The 26,860-nt window shown below is 37.8% G+C and overlaps 2 protein-coding genes across 6 annotated transcripts in view; both read right to left on the reverse strand.

Annotated features, from left to right (window-relative positions):
- The window catches only part of LOC114657406 (probable polypeptide N-acetylgalactosaminyltransferase 8), a 526,476-nt gene that overhangs the window by 107,016 nt on the left and 392,600 nt on the right, over positions 1-26,860 (reverse strand). The gene's annotated exons all lie outside the window — the stretch shown is intronic.
- Positions 14,157-26,860, reverse strand: part of LOC114657413 (probable polypeptide N-acetylgalactosaminyltransferase 8) — an 83,224-nt gene continuing 70,520 nt past the window's right edge. The window contains exons 9-11 of one of the 2 annotated variants that reach the window (XM_051930779.1): positions 23,969-24,064; positions 14,410-14,577; positions 14,157-14,289 (exon numbers count right to left, since the gene is read on the reverse strand). In XM_051930779.1, coding sequence (XP_051786739.1) covers positions 14,161-14,289; positions 14,410-14,577; positions 23,969-24,064 — 393 coding nt within the window. In that variant the 3' untranslated portion in view covers positions 14,157-14,160. Of the gene's footprint in view, positions 14,290-14,409; positions 14,578-19,500; positions 19,568-23,968; positions 24,065-26,860 lie in introns of those variants that run through there. The other variant, XM_051930785.1, reaches the window with a different exon arrangement.

Raw genomic sequence — 26,860 nt, forward strand, 5'->3', positions numbered from 1 at the left:
AAAGCCATTTCACACAGTATAATGAACAAATAATGTACCCATGTTCAAAAGATTGCAGAGTGAATTTGAACTCTAGTTAAATTTAAATTGCTGTGTTAGAAGGCTTAAATGATAAATTAGGTTTTTGTCAATTTGTGAGGGATGCATTTCTGAAAAGTTCTATTTCCTTTGTATATTAATGGCCCTGTTTGAAAGAGTTAACATGTAAAAATAACAACTACTTTTGGTTCTGTTTTCTTTATATTCAATCATTTGTACCAATACAAGTAGTCATGAGACAAAAGTCAGCACTAAAATAATAGTTTTTACTAGAAAATCCAAAAGCTAGCAACAGCTAGAAAGCAAAACGTTCTTTTTTTCTTTTTCTTTTTGTTACTGAAAGATGTTAATACATACAACATATACTAGCATTCAACAGTTTGAACCACTCAGAAATGGTAATTTGTTTGATAGAAACTTAAATCTTTTTTATTAAGACTAGGGGGCTCCACCCCCTGCTCGCTTCACTCACCCAACCCCTGTGTTCGGTTTACCGGATATACAATACAATACAATTTATTTTTGTATAGCCCAAAATCACACAAGAAGTGCCGCAATGGGCTTTAACAGGCCCTGCCTCGTGAGAGCTCCCCAGCCATGACCCTTTAAGAAGACCAGAAAAAACTCTCAAAAAAAAATCCTTGGAGGGGAAAAAATGGAAGAAACCTTGGGAAAGGCAGTTCAAAGAGAGACCCCTTTCCAGGTAGGCTGGGAGTGCAGTGGGTGTCAAAAAGAAGGGGGTCAATACAATACAATACACAGAACAGAATAAATCCTCAATACAGTATTAGAAGTACGGAGTAGAATTTCACATTTGATGATATCACATAATATGATTTGGATTTGTTTTAAGTCCTGGAGACCTCATTCATCAAGCTGCCTCCCCCATTTTGCCATTCCACATCTGAAATAGCGCTAATCCGATGAAAGGACCCCTCATTCCCACGTCCCCAGTCATCAGGGATGACATTAACTTAGGCAGGCAATCTATAATTTAAAGAGATTGTTATTTTCCGGGGAATTGTTACATATGCATTATTTTCACTTTTACTTTAAAAACTATTGTAAAAACAATACTTGTCCTTTATTTTTGGCCATGCGCGTGGTTACATCTCTTTCCTGCCAGACATATAATGCTGCTCGTGTTGTGAAGGGTGTTGCGGCTGAACGTACGATAAGGATATGCCTTTGGATCATTTGCTGTCTTTTTGCTGCTTGCTACCTGCCTCTTCTGCTTGTCGCATGTCATTGTTTTAAGAGCTGGGAGCACAGGATGCTTGTCTGCCGAAAGCAATCCAACAACTGCTTGGTTAGAGGTCTGTGGACTCCTTTTAAATGATGGCTCACTGCCTGGTCTCGCGTGACGTTGTAAAAACAATCCTTTTCCTTTATTTCTGGCCCTGGGCGTGGTTGAATTCTTTCTTGCAGGATGTATAACGCTGCTCGCGTTGTTGGCAGGGGGGCTGCTGTCGCGCTGCCCTTCGATCTTTTTAAAGCCTGTACAGCTGCTGTCATTTTTGCTACGGCCCTGGGACAATCTCTTGGCACCAAGTCTCATGTTTATGGTCCCCGCGAGACGCACCGTGGCAAGTCTCACGTGTCTTTTAAATGTCTTTCGAGAAGATCATGTATCGTAGCCTTGCTTTTGCTTCCCAGAAGATTTTTTTTATAAATAGAGAGATACCACTAAATTGAATTAAAATATATATCTAAGACATTGCTAATGTTTTTACTGGCTATAACTGCTTGAAATTGATTGATTTCCAATTTAATATTCACATATGGCTGCAAAGACACATTTTCAGCAGTCACCCCTTCAGTATCCTAATGGTAAACTCCATTAGCTTATTAGTCATGTCTATATACTGATTTGTTACTAGAGAAATGTTTCTAATTGCATTAGCACCACTGAAATCTGTTATTGTATTCAATAAAGCAAGTAAATTGTCATTCCTTTTTGACTCTTCCAGCTCTAGGAAGAGTCCTGGTGGTTTCAAACTTCTTCCACTTACGATTGATGGAGGCCACTGTACTCATTGGGACCTTCAAAGCAGCAGAAATTTTTCTGTAACCTTCTGCAGATTTGTGCCTTGAGACAATCCTGTCTTGGAGGTCTACAGACAATTCCTTTGACTTCATGCTTGGTTTGTGCTCTGACATGCATTGTCAACTGTGGGACCTTATATAGACAGGTGTGTGCCTTTCCAAATCATGTCCAAACAACTGAATTTACCACAGGTGGACTCCAATTAAGCTGCAGAAACATCTCAAGGATGATCAGGGGAAACAGGGCGCACCTGAGCTCAATTTTTAGCTTCATGGCAAAGGCTGTAAATATTTATGTACATGTGCTTTCTCAATTTTTTTATTTTTAATAAATTTACAAAAATCTCAAGTAAACTTTTTTCACGTTGTCATTATGGGGTGTTGTGTGTAGAATTCTGAGGAAAAAATTAATTTAATCCATTTTGGAATAAGGCTGTAACATAACAAAATGTGAAAAAAGTGATGCGCTGTGAATACTTTCCGGATACACTGTAGATAGATAGATAGATAGATAGATAGATAGATAGATAGATAGATAGATAGATAGATAGATAGATAGATAGATAGATAGATAGATAGATAGATAGATAGATAGATAGATACTTTATTAATCCCAAGGGGAAATTCACATACTCCAGCAGCAGCATACTGATACAAAAAACAATATTAAATTAAAGAGTAATAAAAACGCAGGTAAAAACAGACAATAACTTTGAATAATGTTAACGTTTACCCCCCCGGGTGGAATTGAAGAGTCGCATTGTTTGGGGGAGGAACGATCTCAGTCTGTCAGTGGAGCAGGACAGTGACAGCAGTCTGTCACTGAAGCTGCTCCTCTGTCTGGAGATGACACTGTTTAGTGGATGTAGTGGATTCTCCATAATTGATATGAGCCTGCTGAGCACCCGTCACAAATCCTAATTTGGTTCTGCAGTAGTATTTTTACAACAGATATGTTCTGCTATGGCTTGTAACAACATTAGTGCATTGAACTCCTGTGATTGTTTTTTTCCTTATATGGTGCTTTCTTTGTGCTCATTACATTCTGTGTGGTTATTTTTCATAGCCTACAAATCAAGATTAATACCAAGTGGCAGTGCAGTGAAAACAGCACATAACATATTAATTGAACTTTATAAAAATAACAATAAATCTGAAGTGAACAGATTACACTGCATTGTATTTTTAATATAACCCTCAGATTTTTGAAAGACCCAAGCCACTGGCGTGTCACAGTTTTCATACTTTGTTGAGTGAGATTACGAACAATAAAAAAACTAAAGATGGCAGAGTGTGCGATAGAGCCGACTGAAATGCCACAAGCCAATTACCAACTTTTTAAATGCATGATGAGTCTTTCTTACTGAGGGTATTGTAATAAAAACAATGGTAATCAGAGGGCGAACTTGCAAAACTCATGTAGACCCTGGTACTGTGAGGCCGGAATGACAGCTCTGTGCTACCTGGAAAAGCCGTCATAAAAGAAGCTCCAGCATGGCGCAAGTGAGGATGGGGGCAAGGGGTTTGCATATAGACACAGAACTTAGAGAGCACTGCAGATACTTCCAACAGCTGGTGCTAGAGTCCATCTACCCTAATGTGTAGCTTCCAACAAGGAGTTGGGGGAAAGAGTGGCATACAGGTTGGCCCTGACACTGGGTAAGCAGAGTAAGGCGGAGGCAAGCAGTGGGCAAAAGGATGAAGCAGCTGGGAGTGCTTATCACTAGCTGGGGCAAGCAACCGCTGAAGAAACCAGAAAGTCCCTTTTACGGCCACCTTACCAATCATCAGCATAAAGTGGCTAATTGAATTCTTCCATCTTTTGCACCCTTTCAAGTTATTACAGTATTCTCGCTCACTGAAGCACACATGTACATTATCAGTCCAGCAGCAGCAGGGAATATCTTTGCAAAATAAGGGAATAAGCTTCCGTATAGTGAAGAATATAAGCAATCGTATGTGTGACTTACTCAGTTACTATTGTCTAGTTGCCTACAGAACAGAGACAGCAATTCATATTTGGGTATCAACACTCAATAATGTCAATGACTATTTGAGACGAATCCATGCCCTTGACTCTGAAAGATGCTACAGAGGAAATGCACAGCCGGACTCATTTTAAAATGGCTGAATGTGACAACATTGTTTTGCATTGTGCTTTTTTCCTTCTTAAAAAATTAAAGTGACATGGATATGCTGTTTTGTAATATGCATGCAATCGTGAAATGCGGATCAACACGGTATAACATTTTTTTACTTGAAAAATTGACATATTCTGTCATTTTTAAGGCTTTTCTTAATAATGGAACTCTGAAACCCTTCACTCTCCAAGAATGGGCTAGTTATTTTATAATATTTAAAAACAAAAACACTTTGCTTTAGAACACAGCTTTTAGTGACAAATTAATATATACCATGACTGTAAAAAAATAACTTTGACTTGAAAAATATGGAACTTACCTTTTAAGCAAGCTGTTACTTCCCACTTTGTATTTTTGTATCAATCCAGAAATTACGAACAGGTTATGATAAATTTTTACTGAGTGAAACAGAAATTTAGACACATAAGAATTATCATTTGCTTTTTAGTATTTTTTTCATTTTTTTAATTTTTCCTGGTTGTTTAAGCCATTATTTACTAATAAGCACACAAGTAGATACAAGTGAAATAGCAGACTTTTCTTACTTCTAAAGATATGATAAAAATATAAATATTTCTTAATTTCTTATAAATGTAAATCTAACTGTGCTTCCCTGAATGCAAAATAAAACAAGAAATTTAAAGAACAGATAATTGAACAAAAAAACCCTTTAAACTTAAAAACAACTCACTGATTGTGAAACTGGGTTGATGAAAAATCTGCCACCACGGGATGCCCCAAGGGCCAAACTTGAGAATCATTACTTCAGAGGACAACTGGAAGAATGTTAATGATCCCCTCTGGAGCACCATACAGCTTTCCACAGAACGGCTTCTTGACACTAAATGTCAAAGCTTAAAGGTCTTAGGACATTTAGAATTATATTTTTCTGCAACCTTCCTACTTACATAATTTGAGATTATGTTACATAATCATAAACATATTCAGACTGTGCCTCCTCCCTGCATTTCCACCACTGGTCTTCCACTGATGTCTCCTTACATCTATCAACACTCACAAAATAGAGAATAGTTTTGGCCAACAGCTAATGGGCCTGCAAAAGGTCGATGGAATAGCATGTTCCTCAGTTAACTCTGAAACACATTATATTGACACTTAATTCCAACCCAAGCAGGATACCACAATAAACGTTATGAGCTGATCTAATGTCTCAGCTAGCTCCTTTTCACTGATTCCTGTTAGCATAATATTTTAAGTGAAAAACTAAACATGCCATTTTAAACAGATAGGCACATAAAATACATGAAGTACAGAATTTTTTTAATGATGACACTTTAACTAGTTTTCTTTTTGTCATAGGCCTAATGTGTTCACTTTTTAAAAATTTAGTACTGGTTTGTTCTACTGCGAGCAAGAATGACCCAAAGGGATGCTGTGACACAAGCAGTTTTCTTAAACTGCTCTCCATACTTAGCATAAAAGCATTTCAGTATTTAGCAAAATTGTCAGGTTGTTCTTTGTTGCAAACTGATCAGTTTCCTGAACCAGAATGGTCTCTGAATGTAATTGGTAGAATAAGAGAGATATCTGTGACTTCTGCACTAGCTCTAAATTCAAGAGGGTCTTGTGCTTACCTGATGCTTGTTTACAACCAATGGGATGTTGTGTAGGATGGCTGACTCTCCTTTCATGTTCAAACCTTGTGCCCTTTGACCAATCCTGGCTAGGCATGACTGATATCCTTGAGCTTTCTACAGACCCACAGACTGTGATTAATATGCATATAGAGGCCCCTAGTTCTTAGTTTATACTTGTTCTGACCTTATATACTCTGAGTAAAACAAGCTTACAAGAAGTTTTTTCTTCTGAATAGTGAAGGATTTTCTAAACACATCCTTTATCACTACAGACATACATGTCTTAATATAATGTGTAAATTATGAAAGCAAATTAATAATACTTTGCATTTATATAGCACTTTTCTCACTACTCAAAGTGCTCAGAAATTGCAGGTTAAGGGCCTTGCTCAAGGGACCAACAGAGCAGACTCCCTATTGGCATTTACAGGATTTGAACTGGCAACCTTCTGATTGCCAGTGCAGATCCCTAGCCTCAGAGCCACCACTCCTCCAGTTGCACAATAGCAACCGTACTTCACAGTATGCAGCTATCCTCCTTCAACATCCGAGGTGATTCCTTGATAACCTGTCTGGACAGTACAAACCAAATCTAGGATGGCTTTTTGGTGTCCCACCTGGGCAACAGTCCAGACAAACCCCTTGACAGGAGGATCAAACTCTTGCAGGGTGTCTAATCTCCCTTTCACAATAGTCATACAATATGTTGGATTTTTGACACATAAGGTTTATGTCTGTTATTTTGCCCAACAATAAAAAAACATGCTTGAAAAAAAGAGCTTTTTTTACATCTGTTGTCCTCTAAACGGACTCTAGCAGAACTCTATGAGACCATCAGCAAACTGCAAAAGATGCAGCCTGAGGCATTTTTCATTATTGCTGGAGACTTCAATCATGCCAACTTGAAGTTAGTTCTCCCAAAATTCTTCCAGAATGTGAACTTTGCTACTAAAGGGGAAAGCTCTCTGGACAATGTTTACATGAGCGATCCTGACGCCTACAAGGCCCTACCCCGCCCCACCTCAAACCATATCAGCATGTTTATGGTTCCTACATACAAGTCCCTGGTGAAGCCACTAAACCAGCCTGCAAGAACATCAGAGTGTGGCAGGTTGTTGCTGTTTCAGCTCTCAAAGATCTGCTTCGAATTGACAGATTGGGACATTTTCACAGAGGCTGCTATGGATGGTGACTCCATCAGTCTGGAGGAGTACACAGACTCTGTGACTGGCTACAACTCCAAATGCATAGAGGATGTTACTGTTACCAAGGATGTTACCACAAGAGTCAACCAAAAGCCCTGAATGATGAGAGAATTGCACAAGCTGCTCAAGATCAGAAATGCAGCCTTCAGATCTGGAGACAAGGCCACCCTCAGGGTGGCCAGAGCCAACCTGTCTCACGCTATAAGGAGAGCTAAGTGGGTATACATGCAATTATTAACAAACACTTCAGCAGCAGCAGAGACACACATCGTATGTGGCAGGGCGTTCAGACAATTGCAAACTACAAGCCCAACCCACACAGCAGCGATGGTGATGCCTCCCTACCGGATGAGCTGAAAAACTTCTTTGCATGGTTTGAGGCACAGAACAAAGAACCTGCGAGAAAAGCAACACCTCCCTCCACTGACCTGGCACTCTGTCTCTCCATAACTGATGTGAAGAGGACTCTATCCAGAGTCAATCCACGCAAGGCTGCAGGACCTGACAATATACCTGGTCATGTGCTCAAAGAATGTGCCAGTCAACTGGCTGGTGTCCTCACAGACATCTTCAACACATCTCTGAGCCAGTCGTCAGTCCCAGCATGCTTCAAGTTGACCACCATCATACCAGTGCCGAAGAAGTCATCAGTGACATGCTTGAATGACTACCGACCAGTTGCACACACGCCAATCATTATGAAGTGCTTCGAAAGGTTAGTCATGTCACACATAAAGACTAATCTCCCTGCCTCCCTTGACCCTCTTCAGTTTGCATACTGCTCAAACAGGTCAACTGAGGATGCCATATGCTCTGCCCTTCAACTCTCCCAGACACTTCTAGATAAAAAAAGACACATATGTCAGGATGCTATTCATAGACTATAAACAACTTAATTGTTTAAACAGCCTTCAACACAATCATCCCTCAAAAGCTGGTTGTAAAACTGAGCAGGTTGGGCCTGAACACCACCCTCTGCAATTGGATCCTGGACTTCTTGACAGAGAGGCACCTGTCAGTTTGGATGGGCTGCAACACTTCTAGCATCATCACACTGAGAACTGGAGTGCCACAGGGCTGCGTGCTTAGTCCACTGCTCTTCACCTTGCTGACTCATGACTGCACAGCCACGCACAACACCAACCACATCATCAAGTTTGCAGATGATACAACGGTGCTGGGACTGATGAGCAGGGATGATGAAACAGCATACAGAGATGAGGTGAAATGGCTGTCCGCAAAGTGTGAAGACAACAATCTATCTCTCAATGTCGACAAGACAAAAGAGATAATCGTGGACTTCAGAAAATCACATCCTGCCCACATCCCACTCAGCATCAATGGTTTAGATGTGGAGACTGTTAGGAGTATCAAGTTCCTTGGTGTGCACATAACTGAGGAACTTACTTGGATGCGTAACACCTCATCACTAATCAAGAAAGCCCAGCAGAGACTACACTTCCTGAAGCAGCTGAAGTGAGCAATTCTTCCCCTTTCCATCCTCACCATGTTCTACCGAGGCACCATTGAGAGTGTTCTGACCAGCTACATCACTATCTTGTATGGCAACTGCAACATATCCGACCGCAAGCACCTGCAAAGGATAGTGAAGACAGCAGAGAACATTATTGGTGTGACTCTCCCTTCACTACAGGACATATTTTACAAATGCAGTGTCTGCAAGGCCTGCAGCATTGTGCAGGACCCCTTACACCCCTCACATGGACTTTTCACACTTCTGCCATCCAAGAGAAGATACTGCAGCATCAGAGCCAGATCTGCCAGGCTGCAGGAGAGTTTTTACCCCCAAGCTGTCAGACTCCTTAACACCATGCTGCCCCCTGGGATCTTCCACACGGCCTCAACCTCCTCTAAAAACAGAAGTTTTACACATGCAAGCCACTGTCCTGCAAAGACGAGTGTGCATATAGAAAAGAACTGAAAATCATATACTGACCTTTAAGTATTTTGACATTCTTGATATCCTTCTGCTGTGAAACATTCTGACCTGTCACTGTTTACACATGTCTTAAACATCTATTATCATACACTGATAATTTCTGTATTACCTATGTCTATTATTTATTTATTTATTATATTACATATCTGTTTACTATATTTATGTATCTAGATTGCAAATACCATACATTGCATCAATGTTCATATTGCTTACTACACGTCAATATTGCTGCTACTTCTTTGTCTTGTCTTTGCACAATGTTTTGTCTTGTTTGTATTATAATTTTAAATTTTAATTCTATTTTTGATTTATTTTTAATTTATTATTTGCACTTCATTTTGTTACACTGTGGACCCTGAGCTTCACAATTTCGTCTATCTGTATACTTGTATATGGTTGAGATGACAATAAAGTTCGCTTTGACTTTGACTTTAAACATAAAAAGATGGCACTAAAAATATGAAGCCCCATAAACTCAAAAGATAATTTCCAGTATTTAATCAGAATGTTCAGGTATATATCCTCAATAAGAGACAGTGAGAGGCAGAGTTAATCCCATGGATGAAATGTAATATGTTACTCTCTGCCAGGTCTCATGGAGTTTCGAGGGAGGATGTGAGATGGAATTAAGGGTTTCTAGCAAGGGTGGACTTAAGACAAAGTGAAAGGCAAACATAATGGGCGAAGAGAAGGAGTCACCTGATTTAGAGAGGATCGGTGTTGGGGTAAGACTGAGTTTGCATGTAAAGTGATATTGTGCTTCTCTCACTGGAATCCTGACTTGTGGACTGTTCTTAATTTAGCTGTGTTTAAACTCTTATAGACAGCTTAAATATATAGTTACGATATGTACAGTGAATTCAGAAAGTAGTCAGACCTCTTCAATTCCTGCATACTTTATTGCACTATAGATTTAATTTTAAATAGGTAAAGGTGCCATTTTTGCCCATTAATTTAGAATCAATAACCCAAAATGACAAAATGAAAACAAGCTGTCACAAAGGTTAGCAAATTTATTAAAAATCAAAAATTGTAATCTCTCATTCATTGAACTCATTCATATAACTCAGACCCATAATTCAGTACTTTGTAGAATTTCAGGTGTTCTTTGGTAAGTCTCCACAAGCTTTGCACACCTGGAGGTTTAAGTCTGGGCTTTGGCTGGGCCACTCAAGGACAGTCACAGACTTGTCTTGAAGTGATCTATTGCATGTATGCTTCACTTCATTGTCATGCTCAAAGATGCACTCTGGAGGAGGTTTTCTTCAAGGTCCTCTCTGTATATGGCTACATTGATTCCTCCCTCACTTTTGACCAATCTTCCTGTCTCTGCCACTGAGGAGCACCCACATATCATGATGCTAGCACCCTCATGCTTCACTGTAAGAGTGACATAAAGCAGGTGATTAGCAGTGTTTGGTCTTTTCTAGACACAGTGGTTGTAGTTCTGCCCAAAGAATTCAATTTTTTGTCTCATGCTCTCAGAGTCCAAGCAGTCTGCCATTTACTCAAGACTAGATTCTGTCTAGCCACCCTTACATAAATGCCTGATTGATAAAGTGCCGCTGAGATGGTTATCCTTCTGACAGTTACTCCATCTCAGCAGAAGATTTCTGAATATATGTGTGACCATTGGACTCTTGGACATCTCTCTAAAAAAAGCCCTTTTTGCCCAGTTACTCAGTTTGGCCTGACGGCCAATTCTAGGAAGAGTCGAGGTGCTATCAAACTTCTTCCATAGCACAGTTATTGAGGCCACTGTGCTGCTGGGAGTACTCAGAGCTTTACAAATGGTTTTGCCCCCTTGCCCTGATCTATGGCTCATTTTCTGTTACATTTAGACATTTTGTTTATCCCCCGGCATTTTCTGGTAGTACAATTCTCTTTTTGTTAATTATGATTACAATCTTGATGATTGGAATCTTAAAAATGCATTGGAGACAGAAAAGGAACTTGAAGTTTCATGGTGCTTGGAGAGTGCATTTTCACAATATATTCTGCAGGAATCAAGAAATAGGAAAGGTCAGTTGCTAGTAGAAGTTTGTAAAGAAAGAGTAAAGACACTGAAGCAGTCGGTTTCTCTTTAACCTTTACTTTTCTTTACTTTTCTTGTGCACCGGGTGTACCAAAACAACCTCTTCATTTCTCTTGTCAGACCCAACTAATATATTTACCTTGTCCAAGAAAAAAACAATCAATTAAGAGATCATAAAGAACTGAACTGAATTATATGCAATGCCAAAATTATTTGTATCTATACTTTAAATAAATTGCATCAAACTATTATCTGTATTATCTAAAATATATCTTACACTAGGTAATTGCACATACTTCGCATGTGGTGAGATGTTCCTGTAGAGAAAACACAATGACATGCACAAAGGTTTTACATTTTTAAAAAGTGTGTTTCTCCACGGTGATGTAGGCGAGAAGTGCAAATAGAATTGTTTTAACTGTCATTATATGTAAACCCTTGGAAAGCATATAGTGTGCTACTCTCTGCCAGGGCTCAAGGGGTTAGAGTGTGTAGGTGAGATGGAATAAAGGGTTTCTATCAAGGTTGGACTTAAGGCAAACATGTTACATTTTTGTGCAACAGATTGCACTCTTTACAAAGTTGCAGAAAAGAACACAGTTAAAATAGAAGTGTAAGCAAGGTGTTAAGGAGCAGTATTCCTTGTTTTACACCCTAAAAAGAACCTTGTAAAATCAAATGTAAAATGAATTTTAGAGTCAGTTTTATCAAAGTTTTTTGAAACCTGCCTGTTATGGTTATCACTACCACCACACATGTGAAATCTTTTGCACCAATGTTCAAAATATCTGCACTTTTGTTTCTTAGGTTTTTTTGGCCATACCGTAAAATTCCCTTGGTACACGTCAACAGAAATATAGGTGAACTACTGCCAAAAATTACCATAATTAAAGGAAACCTCCACCCATAAATTATTTTTATACAGTATATATATCTTACCTCATGTAGTATGTAATGATGGCTAAGAACATTTTATTTTCATGTTATCATGCAAAATGGAGATAAAAATTTCACAAAAACAGAACCACATCACACCAATTTCATCTTCTCTTCACTGGCTTCCTGTTCGCTACAGGACTGAGTGTAAAATGTTATTATTTGTTTCAAGTCTCTGAATGGTTTTGCCTCCTATTATCTTACTGACCTCTTACACCTTTACCTTCCTTTGTGATCAGTTAGGTCCTCTGACCAGAGATTACTGGTCTTACTGAGGTCGCACCATAAACTCAAAGGGGACTGGGCCTTTGCGGTAGGTGCACCTAAGCTTTGGAATACAGTAATCCCTCCTCCATCACGGGGGTTGCGTTCCAGAGCCACCCGCGAAATAAGAAAATCCGCGAAGTAGAAACCATATGTTTATATGGTTATTTTTATATTGTCATGCTTGGGTCACAGATTTGCGCAGAAACACAGGAGGTGGTAGAGAGACAGGAACGTTATTCAAACACTGCACACAAACATTTGTCTCTTTTTCAAAAGTTTAAACTGTGCTCCATGACAAGACAGAGATGACAGTTCTGTCTCACAATTAAAAGAATGCAAACATATCTTCCTCTTCAAAGGAGTGCGCGTCAGGAGCAGAGCATGTCAGAAACAGAGAGGAAAGCAAACAAATCAATAGGGCTGTTTGGCTTTTAAGTATGCGAAGCACCGCCGGTACAAAGCTGTTGAAGGCAGCAGCTCACACCCCCTCCGTCACGAGCAGGGAGAGAGAGAGAGAGAGAGAGAGAGAGAGAGAGAGAGAGAGAGAGAGACAGAGAAAAACAAAGTCAAAAATCAATACGTGCCCTTTGAGCTTTTAAGTATGTGAAGCACCGTGCAGCATGTCGCTTCACGAAGCAGCTGCACACAGAAGGTAGCAACGTGAAGATAATCTTTCAGCATTTTTAGACGAGCGCCCATATCGTCTAGGTGTGCGAACAGCCCCCCTGCTCACACCCCCTACGTCAGGATCACAGAAAGTCAGTGCAAGAGAGAGAAAGAAAAGTAAGTTGGGTAGCTTCTCAGCCATCTGCCAATAGTGTCCCTTGTATGAAATCAACTGGGCAAACCAACTGAGGAAGCATGTACCAGAAATTAAAAGACCCATTGTCCTCAGAAATCCGCGAACCAGCAAAAAATCCGCGATATATATTTAAATATGCTTACATATAAAATCCGCGATAGAGTGAAGCCGCAAAAGGCGAAGCGCGATATAGCGAGGGATCACTGTAGTCTATTTTTTATATTAGGTCAGCACCAACTTTGGGCAGTTTTAAAGCCAGTCTGAAAACCGATCTTTTGGCCTTAGCTGTTTAAACGTGCTTGATAGTACTGTTTTTAATTTATTTATATATTTTGGTGTATTTAGTTAATGTATCTATCTATTTAATGGTGTATTATGGAAACTGAACAGCACTTTGGTCAACTTCTGTTGTTTTAAATGTGCTCTATGAATAAAATTGACATGACTTGACTTCTCATTTGTTGGTTGAGACCTGTCTTCAGTTCTAAATATCAGTTTTCATTGTACAGCATTGGTAACTATCATGAATTTTTTTTCTCTTCACTCTGTATGAAAACATGATATTTAAAACTTTCCTTGGCCATCACTACAAAAACCATGGGCTAAGCTCCGATGGTTGATCTCCTCCGGAAACTGTTGCGCAATGCCTTTTCATTTTCTATCTCTTCTGGATGGAAGATTGACACCTGTAACACCTCTGATGTCACTTCATCTCATATGCCCTCCTGGACCTGCCTCTTACTGCCTGGATCCCATATAAATCTTTCCTACACCACATCATGATATAACACAGTACAAGTACAAGTTGCCTAACTCTTAAGAGTTTTTCTATAAGGTAAATTTCATTGACTAAAATCAAATATTGTGGTTGTTCTGTGCTATAAGTGTGCCTTCACTCTACTGGTGGAGCACCACCCAGCTTTTTAAGTATGGCACTAGCATATATAAAATTCAAAACATTGTATGACACCTTCATCAACATCTATATTATAAACAAAATGGATAAAAATCTGCTAAATAAAAAAAATATTTCTTTGACAATATATTATTTCTCAGTTACTGAATTTTCAAACACCACCAATTTATAAATACTGTAAACCCATATCCAAATCAAACATAAACTTCCATCTTTCAAAAGTCTACTTTTATGTGCTGAATTGTCCAATAATGCTGAGTACAGGTTTGAACAATAAGGGTGTAGTAATCTTTCTTCACAATTTCAAGACATCTTTTGGTGATTCTGTTGATTATTGCTTGCCCCTGCAGGAAAAGAAAGAGGTTCATGTTTACTGGACAACAGATGAGGTGCTCAATACAGTGAGATTACTAGTAATTTTCAATATAAGGAATAATAGAAATGAAATAAAGCCAGAGACACACCTGTTTGAAATCCCAAAACATGTTGAGCTTCTTCTCCTTTGCTGTTTTACAATCATGTAAAGCAGGGGTATTTCCACTACCCGGGTCAACCAAACAGCGGTTACTGTTGTATTTGTGTGACTTTATTCCTCCAATATAGATTTCACCATTTTTCATATAAAATGTTTGCTAAGAAATAAAAAATGGAGAAAACTTTGTAAAATGCAATGCAAGACGTGATATACTGAGAAATAATACCAACTGTTTAGAACAGTTTGCAAATGAATACTTAGGGGTACTTTTGTCCATTTTGCTACAAAATAACAGATTATGAAGGCATTGTCAGTCACTTACGAAGCCACAAAAGGATAGTGGTGTTTCATGGAAGTATGTGAAGTTCTTAGGAATATGTCTCATTATTTGTATACTTTAATCATTTGATATTTTTCACACAACTGGATGCAGCTTGCTCTCCAGTTTAATGTACTGAATATAACAGGATTATATTTGACAAAACAGTACACTCTGCACCTTTTCACCTTTTACAAAATTTGCTTTGATTACATTTAGATTCATTTCATTTGTATTAACACTATTTTATTTTTTAAAATAACATTTAGTACAATATAACAAAGATGGTAATAATAATAAGACTTCAATTTCAAAGTAGGTAAATGTGGAATTACATTATCTGGAATTGAAGGACACCAGACAGTACATATTCATACATGTTTAAATGTATCATTAGCTCTATCTATTATTAGTTTGTACTGATTAAAAGAAATAATGTGTTAAAAAACGTGTTGGACAGTTTCTTATAATTAGGCAGGATTTGCATATGTTAGGTTTATTATCTCTTTTGAACAGTATTGAATATGTTTAGCAAAATAATACTCAATATTAACTTTTTTTTTCTTTTTACTGTTTCAAGTTTCAGAATATACAAGTGTTCATTGAACTGCCAGGGATCAAGTCACTACTATTGCTGTTGCTGCCAGAAGACAGTGGTTTATAAAGATCAGTTCCTCTGGCACTCATCAGAGTATGTCAAAGAGCCAGCAGTGTCCCCTATGCTGGCAACAGCTGCCATCCTGCCTCTACACCCTGTGCCAGCATCGACTGCTGTTCAGCCTCTGCCCCCATTGGCCAGCATCCATCTACTGCCCTCTGTGCCTGCATCACTTGCTGCCCGTCCTCGGCCTTTTGTGCTTGTTTCTATGTCATTTCCACCTGTGTCTCTCTTATCATATTTATGGCCACCATCAAGAGTGTCCTTAAATCTTGAATTCCATAAAGTGGTCAAGTCAAGGTTAGAAACGTACAGTGCTCTTTTTGTAACCAGAGGCTGAACAGAAAGAACCTTACAGTGCACTTGAAGAGAAAACACTTAAATTGTAAGCTAGAGATTAGTGCACAAAACCATCTTAAATCCATGTGTATTTAGAAGGATCAAGGAATATTTGGTGTTGCAAAGGTTTTCTGTGATGAATCAATGCCAGAGTACACTCAAAACAAGACCTGGGGTTCCACACATACAATTCAATATGAAATGGATTTTTGCAAGCTTAATTCAGATTATGTCTTCAGGAGTGCACTGATGTCTTTTGACTGGCAACACAGTGAGTCCCGTACTTATTGCCTCACAGCAGGTATCACAGAGGTGGTCCTAATTAAATAGGTTCTAAATAAGATGGTTAGGGAAAAGTGGATAGGAGAACCTAAAAAAAGAGCTATGCCTGAAAAGGCCATATAAAGCAAGAGAACATGGTATTGCCTTACGCAAACAGAACACACTGGATGATTACAGTTTAAAGAGATTTATATCTGTGTACAAGCCCAAAGTGTCATATTACAGTAGACTTGCAAGGTTTTTCAATACATTGTGTGTAATTCTTGGCACGGTCAATGTTCCAAACCATGATTGTTATATTTGCAAATATACAGCATACAGCGAGATGGCATCTTTTTGAGACTAGCACAGAATTTTTTATGAGAGTCAGGAGCACCAAAAACTCTGTAGAATTCAGAATCAGAAATACAGAAAACACCTGCTCCTTAGAAGATAGAATTGTAGGAAAAGAATCCCTTTATCCACAAAAACAAGATCTTATTGAAACTGTAAAGTATCTGTACCACAAAAAATGAATTCCAGCAGTCCTACCTACTGATATATGAGCTCCACCCAACTTCATAACCTGACCAAACACCTAATACCACCTGAGACAATGTGCTAGCGCCTGTCCAGGAATTATACCACTGACTGATCCTGTCATTATTTCATCCAAAGGCAATTTTCATCCAAAGCAAACTTGTTACTTTCACTGGCACTGTCAAAGGCAAGTCTTGCACACCTTTTTGAATAAAGATGCATTTGAATAATGAAGTGCCAACTTTTTTGAATCACTTGGCACAGTTCTTGTCAATTTTGTTCTTAGGCACTGATGTGATAACATTTTTAACTACATAATTCACTAGATGATACGTTTTTTTCTACTTTTAGGCATATACTTAATCAACCTAAGACAATGATATTCCAGATTTAGGTGAAGGTAGCATGGCTTTCGAAGACACTGATTAGCCTCTTTTAATTTTTTCACCTATAAAGATGAAACCACATATTGTGAAGAGTGTGAGTTGTGTGGCCAGATCTATAGATTTTAGGAATGCAGTGGAACTTTAATGAGCACATCATTTTCAGCATTCATCTATGTCTACTCTTAAGAAACTCGCTCCAGGGAAAGAGTTAACATACATACAGTGCATTTGCAGGGTGAGTCAAAATTATGTTAACATTTGAGTGGCAGAAACAATTTATTCACAAAACATACTTCATGAAACATACTTCACACTTAAAATGACACACATTTCGTGGGGAATAGATGATACCACACTCCGTATTCTGCCCTTCAAGTCATTGATATAACACAATTTCTTGCTATACACGTGCTCCTTCACCATACCACATAACCTGGAAAGGTGTGGTCGAGATAAAAATAATCCATTAGTGTTAACATAATATTGAGTCACCCAGTATATATGAGATTTCTTATTTGGTTATTCATCTGTCCATGGCTGAATTTACACCACAGTATAGGATGTATGTTTCTTATATTTTGACACATTTGAATTTTTTGCACTAGTGTTTTCTATGAGTGTCAAATTGTTAATATGCACCTAATGAGGATGACTTCAGTCTACTGTATGTTGAAGAATGTCAATAAAACCAATCTGAACCCACAATATAATTGGATATAGATTTGTATTAGATTAAATTAGATTAGATTATACTTTATTTGTATGTATATGTGTGTGAATGTAGCTCAAATCAGTTTTGAAAAGAAAGTCATTTGAAGGTGTGTATGTTTTATTATTTTCCCTCCCCAATATCCAGCACACCAGACCTTGGTGAACAAAAATGTAAAGGTGGTTGGTCTTATATATGTAGGCCAAATTTTCAATCCTTTTTATGCATCAGTGTTTTCATAAGGTATCTACTTTACGATTTTTTAAATTAATGTATTAATGCTATGTGGCATTACTTAAATGGAATAATGTGTTATGCTGTTGAATAAGCCTGTACTTTTTGTTAGGATAAATCTAGATATATTAAGATAAAATTTAGATTAATTGCAGCTTAACAGTATAATATGTCAGCAGTTTTTTGTGTAAAATATGTTTTTTATTATTTGGTTGTCATTATTGTATTTTTTATATTATCTTCCTTTGGAAATGCTATGGATTTCTTTGAACTTACCACAAACCAAATATTTCCTGAGCAGGATTGTCCTTTGCATCAATACATCCATTTTGAGGCACTTTCAGCATATGAATTTAACTACTCTTGTGTACAGTGTGGATTTCTTCCTCCAATGGTGGTGATGGACCATCACAAGAAAAAAGTTTTTATTATGTCTGGTAAGGAAGATGGCACTTAAAGAGTAGAACTATAGTACACATCTTAGTGACTTAGAATTAATTATTTTTAATTTTGTCCTAATTGTGTGCAGCCAGGGAAACAGAAGAACCCCCAACAGATTATGATGGCTAAGTTAATGCAGAAGATTTTTGGGAGTCAGTTGACCTTGAACCATGGCTTTGTCAAGAGTAATCATTACATTTTGTCTGCTTTTGCATTTGACTTGATGTACATTGAATTGTACATTCCAGCTCATTCAACTCTCATTTACTCTTATTAAGATAACTGTCAGAATCCATTTATTGTAAAACCAATTTGCCATAACCAGCCACCATGGATAGGTGCTCATATGAGAAAATCTAGCACCATGCTCAACACTGAATTGGCCAAAGTTTAGCAAGTTCAGAAACCTACGAAGGCTTTTGAGGTATCTGTCACTGAAGACAGATTATGCTGTGAGTTCACATATTTAAAGGTACATGGTTATAAACTTGCTTATAATGTTTCATTTTCACTTTTTTGTCATCAAAACTGTTAACTTGTTGAACAGTATGATTGTTTATTAACAGGGCCGTTTTCACAAAAATATAGAGCCATGTTCAGTTTTAACACAACCTTGTCCCACAAATGAGTTAAGTGGTCACTGAATGAGTGTGTGTACACAAGATTTAGGTTCATGCACTAAGCAAGCTGGTTAAAAAGTCTGTTTCCAAAAGGATCCAAAATGGACCTAATACTAAAATCAAGGAATAAAATGCAAAATTAAACTACCTATGATAAAACTTTCCAGAAGGTTTGAGGAGCATCAGGTCAGTTATATATTACGTAAAATATCAGCTGAAACCTTGCAGCAGCAGGTAAAACCTTGAGAACATCTACTAGAAATCAATTGTTCAGCGACTATTCATGACAAACATTGCATATAACATTTGCTGTAAAACATATTAAAAGATAAATAGAATTAAACAGAAAAGTGTACTACATTCAAATGTAAAATTTTGAAATTTCATTGAATTGATCGTCAAAAGTAGTAACTGCCATCCAAATCTAAATTTTGTTAAAGTTTGAAATAGTAATAATGTATTAAAACATCTGATGTTCACCTCCTGCAAGAAGTGTATAATGCCTGATCCATTTTCAGAAGTAGACCCAGCACATGGTGGAAAAAATACATCTTTTGTTTGTTTTGGAATTACCTGGTGGAAACTGAAGATTGCTGCAGGTTTTAGGCAGGTCCAGGCTGATCAAATGATCCTGTTGCAACTGCAATGTCAACCAGCAAAGTAGACAGAAGAGGTGGGCAAACGAAAAAATCAAATATTCAGAGACTGCAATGAATGCTGATAGGTCCTAATGGATTTTATATCAATCTGATGTGCATGATGATGCATATTAGTTGCATTATAGCTAATTTAAAAAGATTTACATTTAGTAGTAAAGTGATTACTGTTAGAACATTAGAAAAATTTAGATAAGAATAGACCATCCAGCCCAACAACGCTCACCAATCTCATTCACCTACTTCCTCCAAAATGACATCAAGTTGAGCTTTGAAAGTCTCTAAAGTCCTACTATCTACTACACTACTTAATAATTTATTCCATGTGTCCATGGTTTTGTCTTTGAACAAACATTCTAAGAATTGCTGCAAAATCTGCCCTAAAAAAGCTTCCAGATATGTCTCCATGCTTATTTCCCTACAACACTAATTCCTTTCATTATTTTAAAAACTTCAGTTATATCAACTCTTCATCTCCAGTTACTTAAACTGATAAGCTTCAACTTTATCAGTCTGTCCCCTTACCTCATTCCCTGCAGCACTGGAATCAGCCTAGTCACTCCTCTCTGGACGTTTTCTAGCACTGCTATGTGTTTTTTGTAACCCAGAGATGAAAACTACACACATTACTCCAGCTGAGGTCCCACCAGTGTGTGTCTGTTTTGACTTGTGCTCCACACATCATGTTACATAAGTTAACATTCAGTTAACCTTTTTAATGGCTTCTGTACACTTTCTGGATATAGATAGTCATGAGTCCACTACAAATCATAGGTTCTTCTCATAAGAGGTACTTTTAAGTTTCTGACCACCCATTGTATATTCAAATATAACATTTCTACTTCTGTTCCTTACATTTACCTAAATTAAACTTTGCCTGTCAAATATCTGCCCAAGCCTGTATTCTGTCCAGGTCTATCCATAACAAATTAACTGATTTCAGATGATCTGTCATCCCTTAACGTTACTTCTCATTTCTCTCACTCTCTTTGTAGATTATGCTCATTCTCCCCATGTGTGCACGTGTTTCCACTGGATACACTGGTTTATACCCACATCCTGAAGATGTGTTTGTTAGCTTACCTTTTAGCAATGAATTGACTCTGGATGTATGGCATGCATATATCTCTGAATGTCGCATATGGATTCATGCTAACCCTATTAATTTCTCACTTCATTTCCACTTCTTCAGAGTTTTTGAACCCAAGGGTTCAGTTCCAAAATCACATCTGAATTTGTCTTTAGTCATATGGGCAGGCACTGTATATGCATGAGAACTGGCAAACAGAAAATGATCATCCAGAAGTACAGTGTATTAAAGGCTGTGACAAGAAATTAGCAACACTACGGCTTTGGACCTCACTGATAGAAGAGAGGCTTGATGTCTCATGTTTTACGTACTGTAACAGAATAGTCAGGCTATTAGGCTGTAAGAAAATATGTGACAGCTAAATGTGGCATGGGTAGCGATTTCTATTTGTTTAACCTGAAACAGTCTAACGATAAGATCGAAGAGTGCACTTAGAAAATATGACATACTCAACAGCTAGAGGTTGCATAATGTGACATTGGCTTTACTTAACTTGTAATAAGCAAATGGAGCCTTTTCAGTCTGCTTTCAGAGAACAGCTGTGAAACTACTCTACTTCAAGTGACTATGGATTTGCTTATGGCAGCAGAATCTGGGCAAATCAGCATATTCATTTTGTAAAACCTTAGTGCAGTATTTGACCCTGTTAAGCATGATGTTCTACTGCCCAGAAGGGAGAGCACTCTGGGTGTCTCTGGCACAGGCCACCAGTGGTTTAAGTCTCCTATCTGACTGATTAAGAAGAGTATGTTAGTCATGGCAATAGCAGGTCCAGCTCAGCCCCAGCCACACAAGCAGAGTTTTTCAAGGCTTTGTCTTAGGCTCCTGTTCTTCCATATCTATAATCATCCTCTTGTCCATATTATTCATAGCCTTGTACTGGTTTGTCATTTTTATATGGATGATATTCAGACCTATTTCAGTGTTAGAACGGAAAGTTTATTCCTGTTCGCCCAGCTCACAGCTTGCCTGAATAAAATTAAAACCACAAAGTCATGCTAATTAGCAGTTAAGCTTAGCTTAAGCAATGAAAATGAGCTTCTTCTGATGACATCATCAGACCTTCTTCTTCTACTAGAAATCTTGGTGTAATATTTGATTTTTCCCTTTTTCATTCTACCAGCATAAATCACATTAAGAAATGATCTTACTTCGTCCTCCGTAATATATCCTATGTTCACTCAATTCTCTTAATTTTCTTTAATACTCAAAAACTTGCTCTTATTACCTCTTGTATTGACTATGGTAACTCCCGACTGACTGGCTGTAATCACAGCTCCAGTTGGTTTAAAACTCTGCTGCAAGAGTCCTTACCGAGACCAGCAGCAGTGAGCACCTAACATCCATTCTGCTTCGCCTTCACTGACTCCCAGTGTCTTATAGTATTTAATACAAAATTCTATTAATAGCCTATAAGACTTTAAATGGTCTTACAGTGGACTACATTAGTAATCACCTCCATTACTGTTCCTGTTTTTCCATTAAGGTCCACTGATTCTGGCAATCTTGTTGTCCCCCAAAGTAACCTGTGCTATGTGGGTGACACAGCCATCAACTCTTTTGCACCCAAACTTTAAAATGACATCCCTAAATTAATAAGATCGGCCAATTCCATTCATTTTTGTAAAAACAACTTAAAACTCATTGGTCCAGGACTGCATATAACTTAACCTGACTTTTAAACCTGAAGTTCCTTGTAGACCATTCCCGGGAAATCCCACCAGGTTCCAGCACCTTTGATGATGTCACTTCTGTTTCTGGTACCTTTGATGACATCATATCCGGTTCTGGCGTCTTTGATGACATCACTTCCTCTATGGGCCTTTAAAGTCGCCATCTTGCTTCCAGTCAGACAGTTTTGTTTTGTACTCAGTCTTGTGAACACCTCTGTTCAATTATTTAACCTTTTTCAGCCAGGATATATTATATGGGTGGCTGCCCCAAAACTTTATGATGTCTGGAGTGCATTTCTTATCACAGCAGATATCATTTGTATCCAAAGTTGCATATACCCTGTTGTTCAGATTGAATTTCTGTGACGTGCTTTGAGCATGAGAAAGGTGCTATATAAATAAAATATATTATTAATTTTCAATAAGTGGAGACCATAATGATGGAAAACATTTAAAACATTGTAGCAGCTGGTTAGTACATATTATATCTTATAAATATGGACATATTATCTATATATATAAAATCCCTATGCGCATCCAGGTGTCCGTGTGTGGGTGTCTTCTGGTGAAGTGCGCATGCGCGGGTCACGGTGCGATGCACGATATTACTGTCAGAGAAAGTTAGAGGCGTTGTACAGAAATACAAACCAGTATTACTGTGAGAGGAAATTAAAGGTACACAATACAGTGACGCATATTACAGCCACATACAAGCCAGTATTACTGTCAGAGGAGATTAAAGGCATATTACCGACACGCATGCCTGTATTACCGGCAGAGAAAATTAAAGGTATATTATGGACGTACAAGCCAGCGGACGTACAAGACGGTATCCTTCAATAAGGGCGCGCATAAAAAGGCAAGCCTCAAAAGGGCGACCTCAATTGGGCGTAGCGAATAAAGGCGCTGCGTAAATAAAGATCTGCACCTTTGTTGCTCTTCACATATTCCAGAGCCATTTGAACTAAATTATCTACGAACGCCTTTATTCGTCGCGCTCAATTGAGGTCGCCCCTTTGAAGCTCGCCTTTTTGTGCGCGCCCTTATTGAATAGAGCCGTACAAGACAGTATTACTGTCACAGAAAATTAAAGACACACAATACACGGCGGCAGCCCACGTAAACATCAACAAAAGAAAGAAAAATACGACCAACAAAAAGAATGAGGTCAAAGTCCCTTGCCATTTAATACAGACTGTTCCTACTAATGTTTATGCACTACTGTTCTAGCGCCCGTTATTGTAACGGGCTAAATGACTAGTATCTTATAAATGACAAGACTGTCAAGACATGTATCATTTCATCATTTTTCAACACTAACATTGCCTGTGTGATTTGGTTTTGTTTTGTACAATTGCCATTTCTGGTGATAAATGGTGTCTGACTGGTCATTGGACTACAATACAGTACAAGAAAGCAAAAACTATTTTTACAGTTTTGGGCTTAGCACACCATTCAACGAAATTCTGATCTGTAATGAGAAAGTAGATAGAGAAATGTGTTGTTCTTCATGTCTTGTGCCAACTTCATGCTTATTTAGAAGAGCTACTGAAATAAATAGCAATTTTTTTCTCAAATGTAAATTATTACATCTGAGAGATGTGTACAATTATTATGCTTACCTGTGGCATAAAATAGTGACACCCATACATTACAGGAACATTTCCAGGAATTGGACCTTGATCAACACAGAGATCTTCCTTAATACTATTTTTTAGCTGCAATTGAAAAATCAGAAAAATGCACATTATGGGATATTTAAAATAAATCAGCTAAAACATTAAAACCATTTAAAACAACTGCTAGGAAGACTTAGCATTCTTTGTAATAAAGATGAACTTCTACTAGACAGATAACCCTTTTTCAACCTTTGAGTGATGGTTTTTGTTGCCCATATCTGTCTGTTCATCCACCTCTTCTTTTTCTCAAACTGTTCTTCTGATTGTGGTGGTAATGGATTCAGGTTACTCAAAGGTGCTTTCCAGGTGTCCTCAGGTCAGCTGTTAAATGTAATCCATTTAATGTGCATGTTTGTGTGTGTCCCTACTAGATGTCCATAATACCTCAGCGGTCTCTTCCTCAGCAATTTTGGTCTCTCTTCTCCCAAATAGACCCTATCAAAGTCAACTTAGCAAAACCTCAATTTTTGCCCAGTTGGGAAAAATATAACATTGTCCTGAAAAAGACAGTTAAAAAGTACCAGAGATAAAGGGCTAAGAAAAACTGTAGTGTTAAGGCAGTCAGAAGGGCAATGTCAGCAAAGAAACAATTATAATTATCGAGACAAAATGAGCTCCAAAAATCAAAAAAATAAAAAATCAAAACCAGAAAAGATATGTGAGATTTGTGGACTCTTTTAGAACTATTTCAATTCAGTGAGTACAACACCACCATCTTTTATATCACACATGATCATCTCAAGTGACTGGCAATAATAAATAATCTGGGCACACCCATGTGAAAAACCCACATAATGGTGGCCGGAAAGGTGAAGTTCAAAATAGTGGTGAGAAAACAACAGATAATAGGCTTTAAAAAGTTCAAAATCAAGTCAGCCTCATTTTCTTTAACTATTTGCACTCACTATCTTATTTTTAAATGAGTACCAATAGCTTGTTACCATATATAAAATGTTAAATGACCAGTTAATGAGAGCCACAAACTTCCATTTTACAAATAATATCTGCTTCTGTTCCAATGCACTGATGAGTTAATTGCTCTTTATTGCATTTACATACATAAGGATTATAAATATTATTGTTTATTATTCTGTTTATTTTTATTTTATATTCATAATATTTTCATGTGGTTATCTCCATTGTGTTAGCTTCCCTTTGAGTGCAACCATATATTTATTGCCAATGTCACATCTTGCTGGTAACATGGGTGTGACATGTGATTGTATGTGGGCGGGGTATAGAATATCATCATGTTTAAGAAGACAGCATGTAGTCATCACTGTTTTGTCTTTGGGATATATTCAAAAAAGGTATTTAGGGAAAGGATTTTTTTTTTTGGAGTCTTGAACTTTAGGTTTGTTTTTTTGTATTTTGATCTGGACTTTTTTTTTGGACCAAGACAATCGGTTTTCTTGTGCCTTTTTTGAGTAATGATTTCTGCCTTTCAACAGACTATTCTTCTGAATCTCATTTTAAAGAAGCTTTTAATATCCTTGTCTTAATTCACTTTAAAATAAAAGCCCCTGTGGCATGATGTTACTTTTTTCCATTGCCATTTCATTTTCAGTTCTTTGTAAAAGTTTCAACTCGCCCTTCCTTAACTATTACTGTCCTCTCATGTTCACATTCTTGTTTTGAATCTAAGTGTGCCTGGCCTGTGTCAATCATATACTAAAACTCTTAAGCATTAATTATGATAGAAATGGCAGCTGCATTTGCAATTGTCATGTTGGCAGCCTTTACAGCATCATCATGATTTATGTTGGCTGTCTCAGGCAACACATTTTTCCACACTTATCTTGGAGTTGCTTCCCAGCTAAAGGGAGTACATCTTGTTGTTAACCACATCAAGATGCAGCTTAAAAAGAGTTAGACTACCTTGGTAAATTTATGCAACAGCTGAAATAAATTACATTCTTAGTTATTTCAGTCCTACAACTTATTTGTAAGAATATTAATAACATAAAAAGTGTGGTGATCTAACGTCTAAATTTTAACGTATCTCTTCCAAATAACTTGTACAAGTTGTCAGGTTGTTTAAATACATGACATGGTAATTTGTTTCAGACTCTTGTGACCCTTTATATTTTAAATATAAATGCTCTTCCTCTTAATTACCTGTTTTCCTGGGTTATGTGATAAGCTTTTTAAAAGGAAAAATTGTGATGAATAAATTTTATCAATAATGTAGATAATTTTCAAGACCTTTATTAGGTCTCCATGTAGCCTCACTGTTCATGTCTAAAGATATTCAAGTTCCCTTAGCCTCTCTGCACATCATACCCCAGATGTAGTTTTATTAATGATTTATAGAGTGTAATCAGCAGGCCATACCATATGCGCTTCAGTACAGGTCATCCACCTGAAGCTAAGCATGTTCCGGCCCAGCCAGTACTTGGATGGGAAACCATCAAGGAAAGTTTGGGTTGCTGCCGGAAGAGGTGTTGGTGAAGCCAGCATGGGGCACTTTCCCTGGGGATTCCAATGTCCCAGTGCAGTGATGGGGACACTGTGCTGTAAAAATGGCACCATCCTTCAGATGAGACATAATACCAAGGTCCTTACTCTCTGTGGTCATAAAAGATCCCTGGGTATTCTTTATAAAAAGTAGGGAGCATCCCAATGTCCATGCTAAATTGCCACCATGGCGTAGTCATTCTGTCTCTAATTGGCTATCTCTCTCACCACTTCACCACCTAACAGCTAATGTGTGGTGTGCATATTGCCGCATATTGCACACATTAGTGGTGGCTGAAGTGGCTCCCCACTCTCTACATGAAGTGCTTTGAGAAGTGAGAAAAGCATTGTGTAAATGTAAAGAATTATTATTATTAT

This window comes from Erpetoichthys calabaricus, chromosome 1 (genome assembly GCF_900747795.2).
Source record: "Erpetoichthys calabaricus chromosome 1, fErpCal1.3, whole genome shotgun sequence".
Taxonomy (NCBI): domain Eukaryota; kingdom Metazoa; phylum Chordata; class Cladistia; order Polypteriformes; family Polypteridae; genus Erpetoichthys; species Erpetoichthys calabaricus.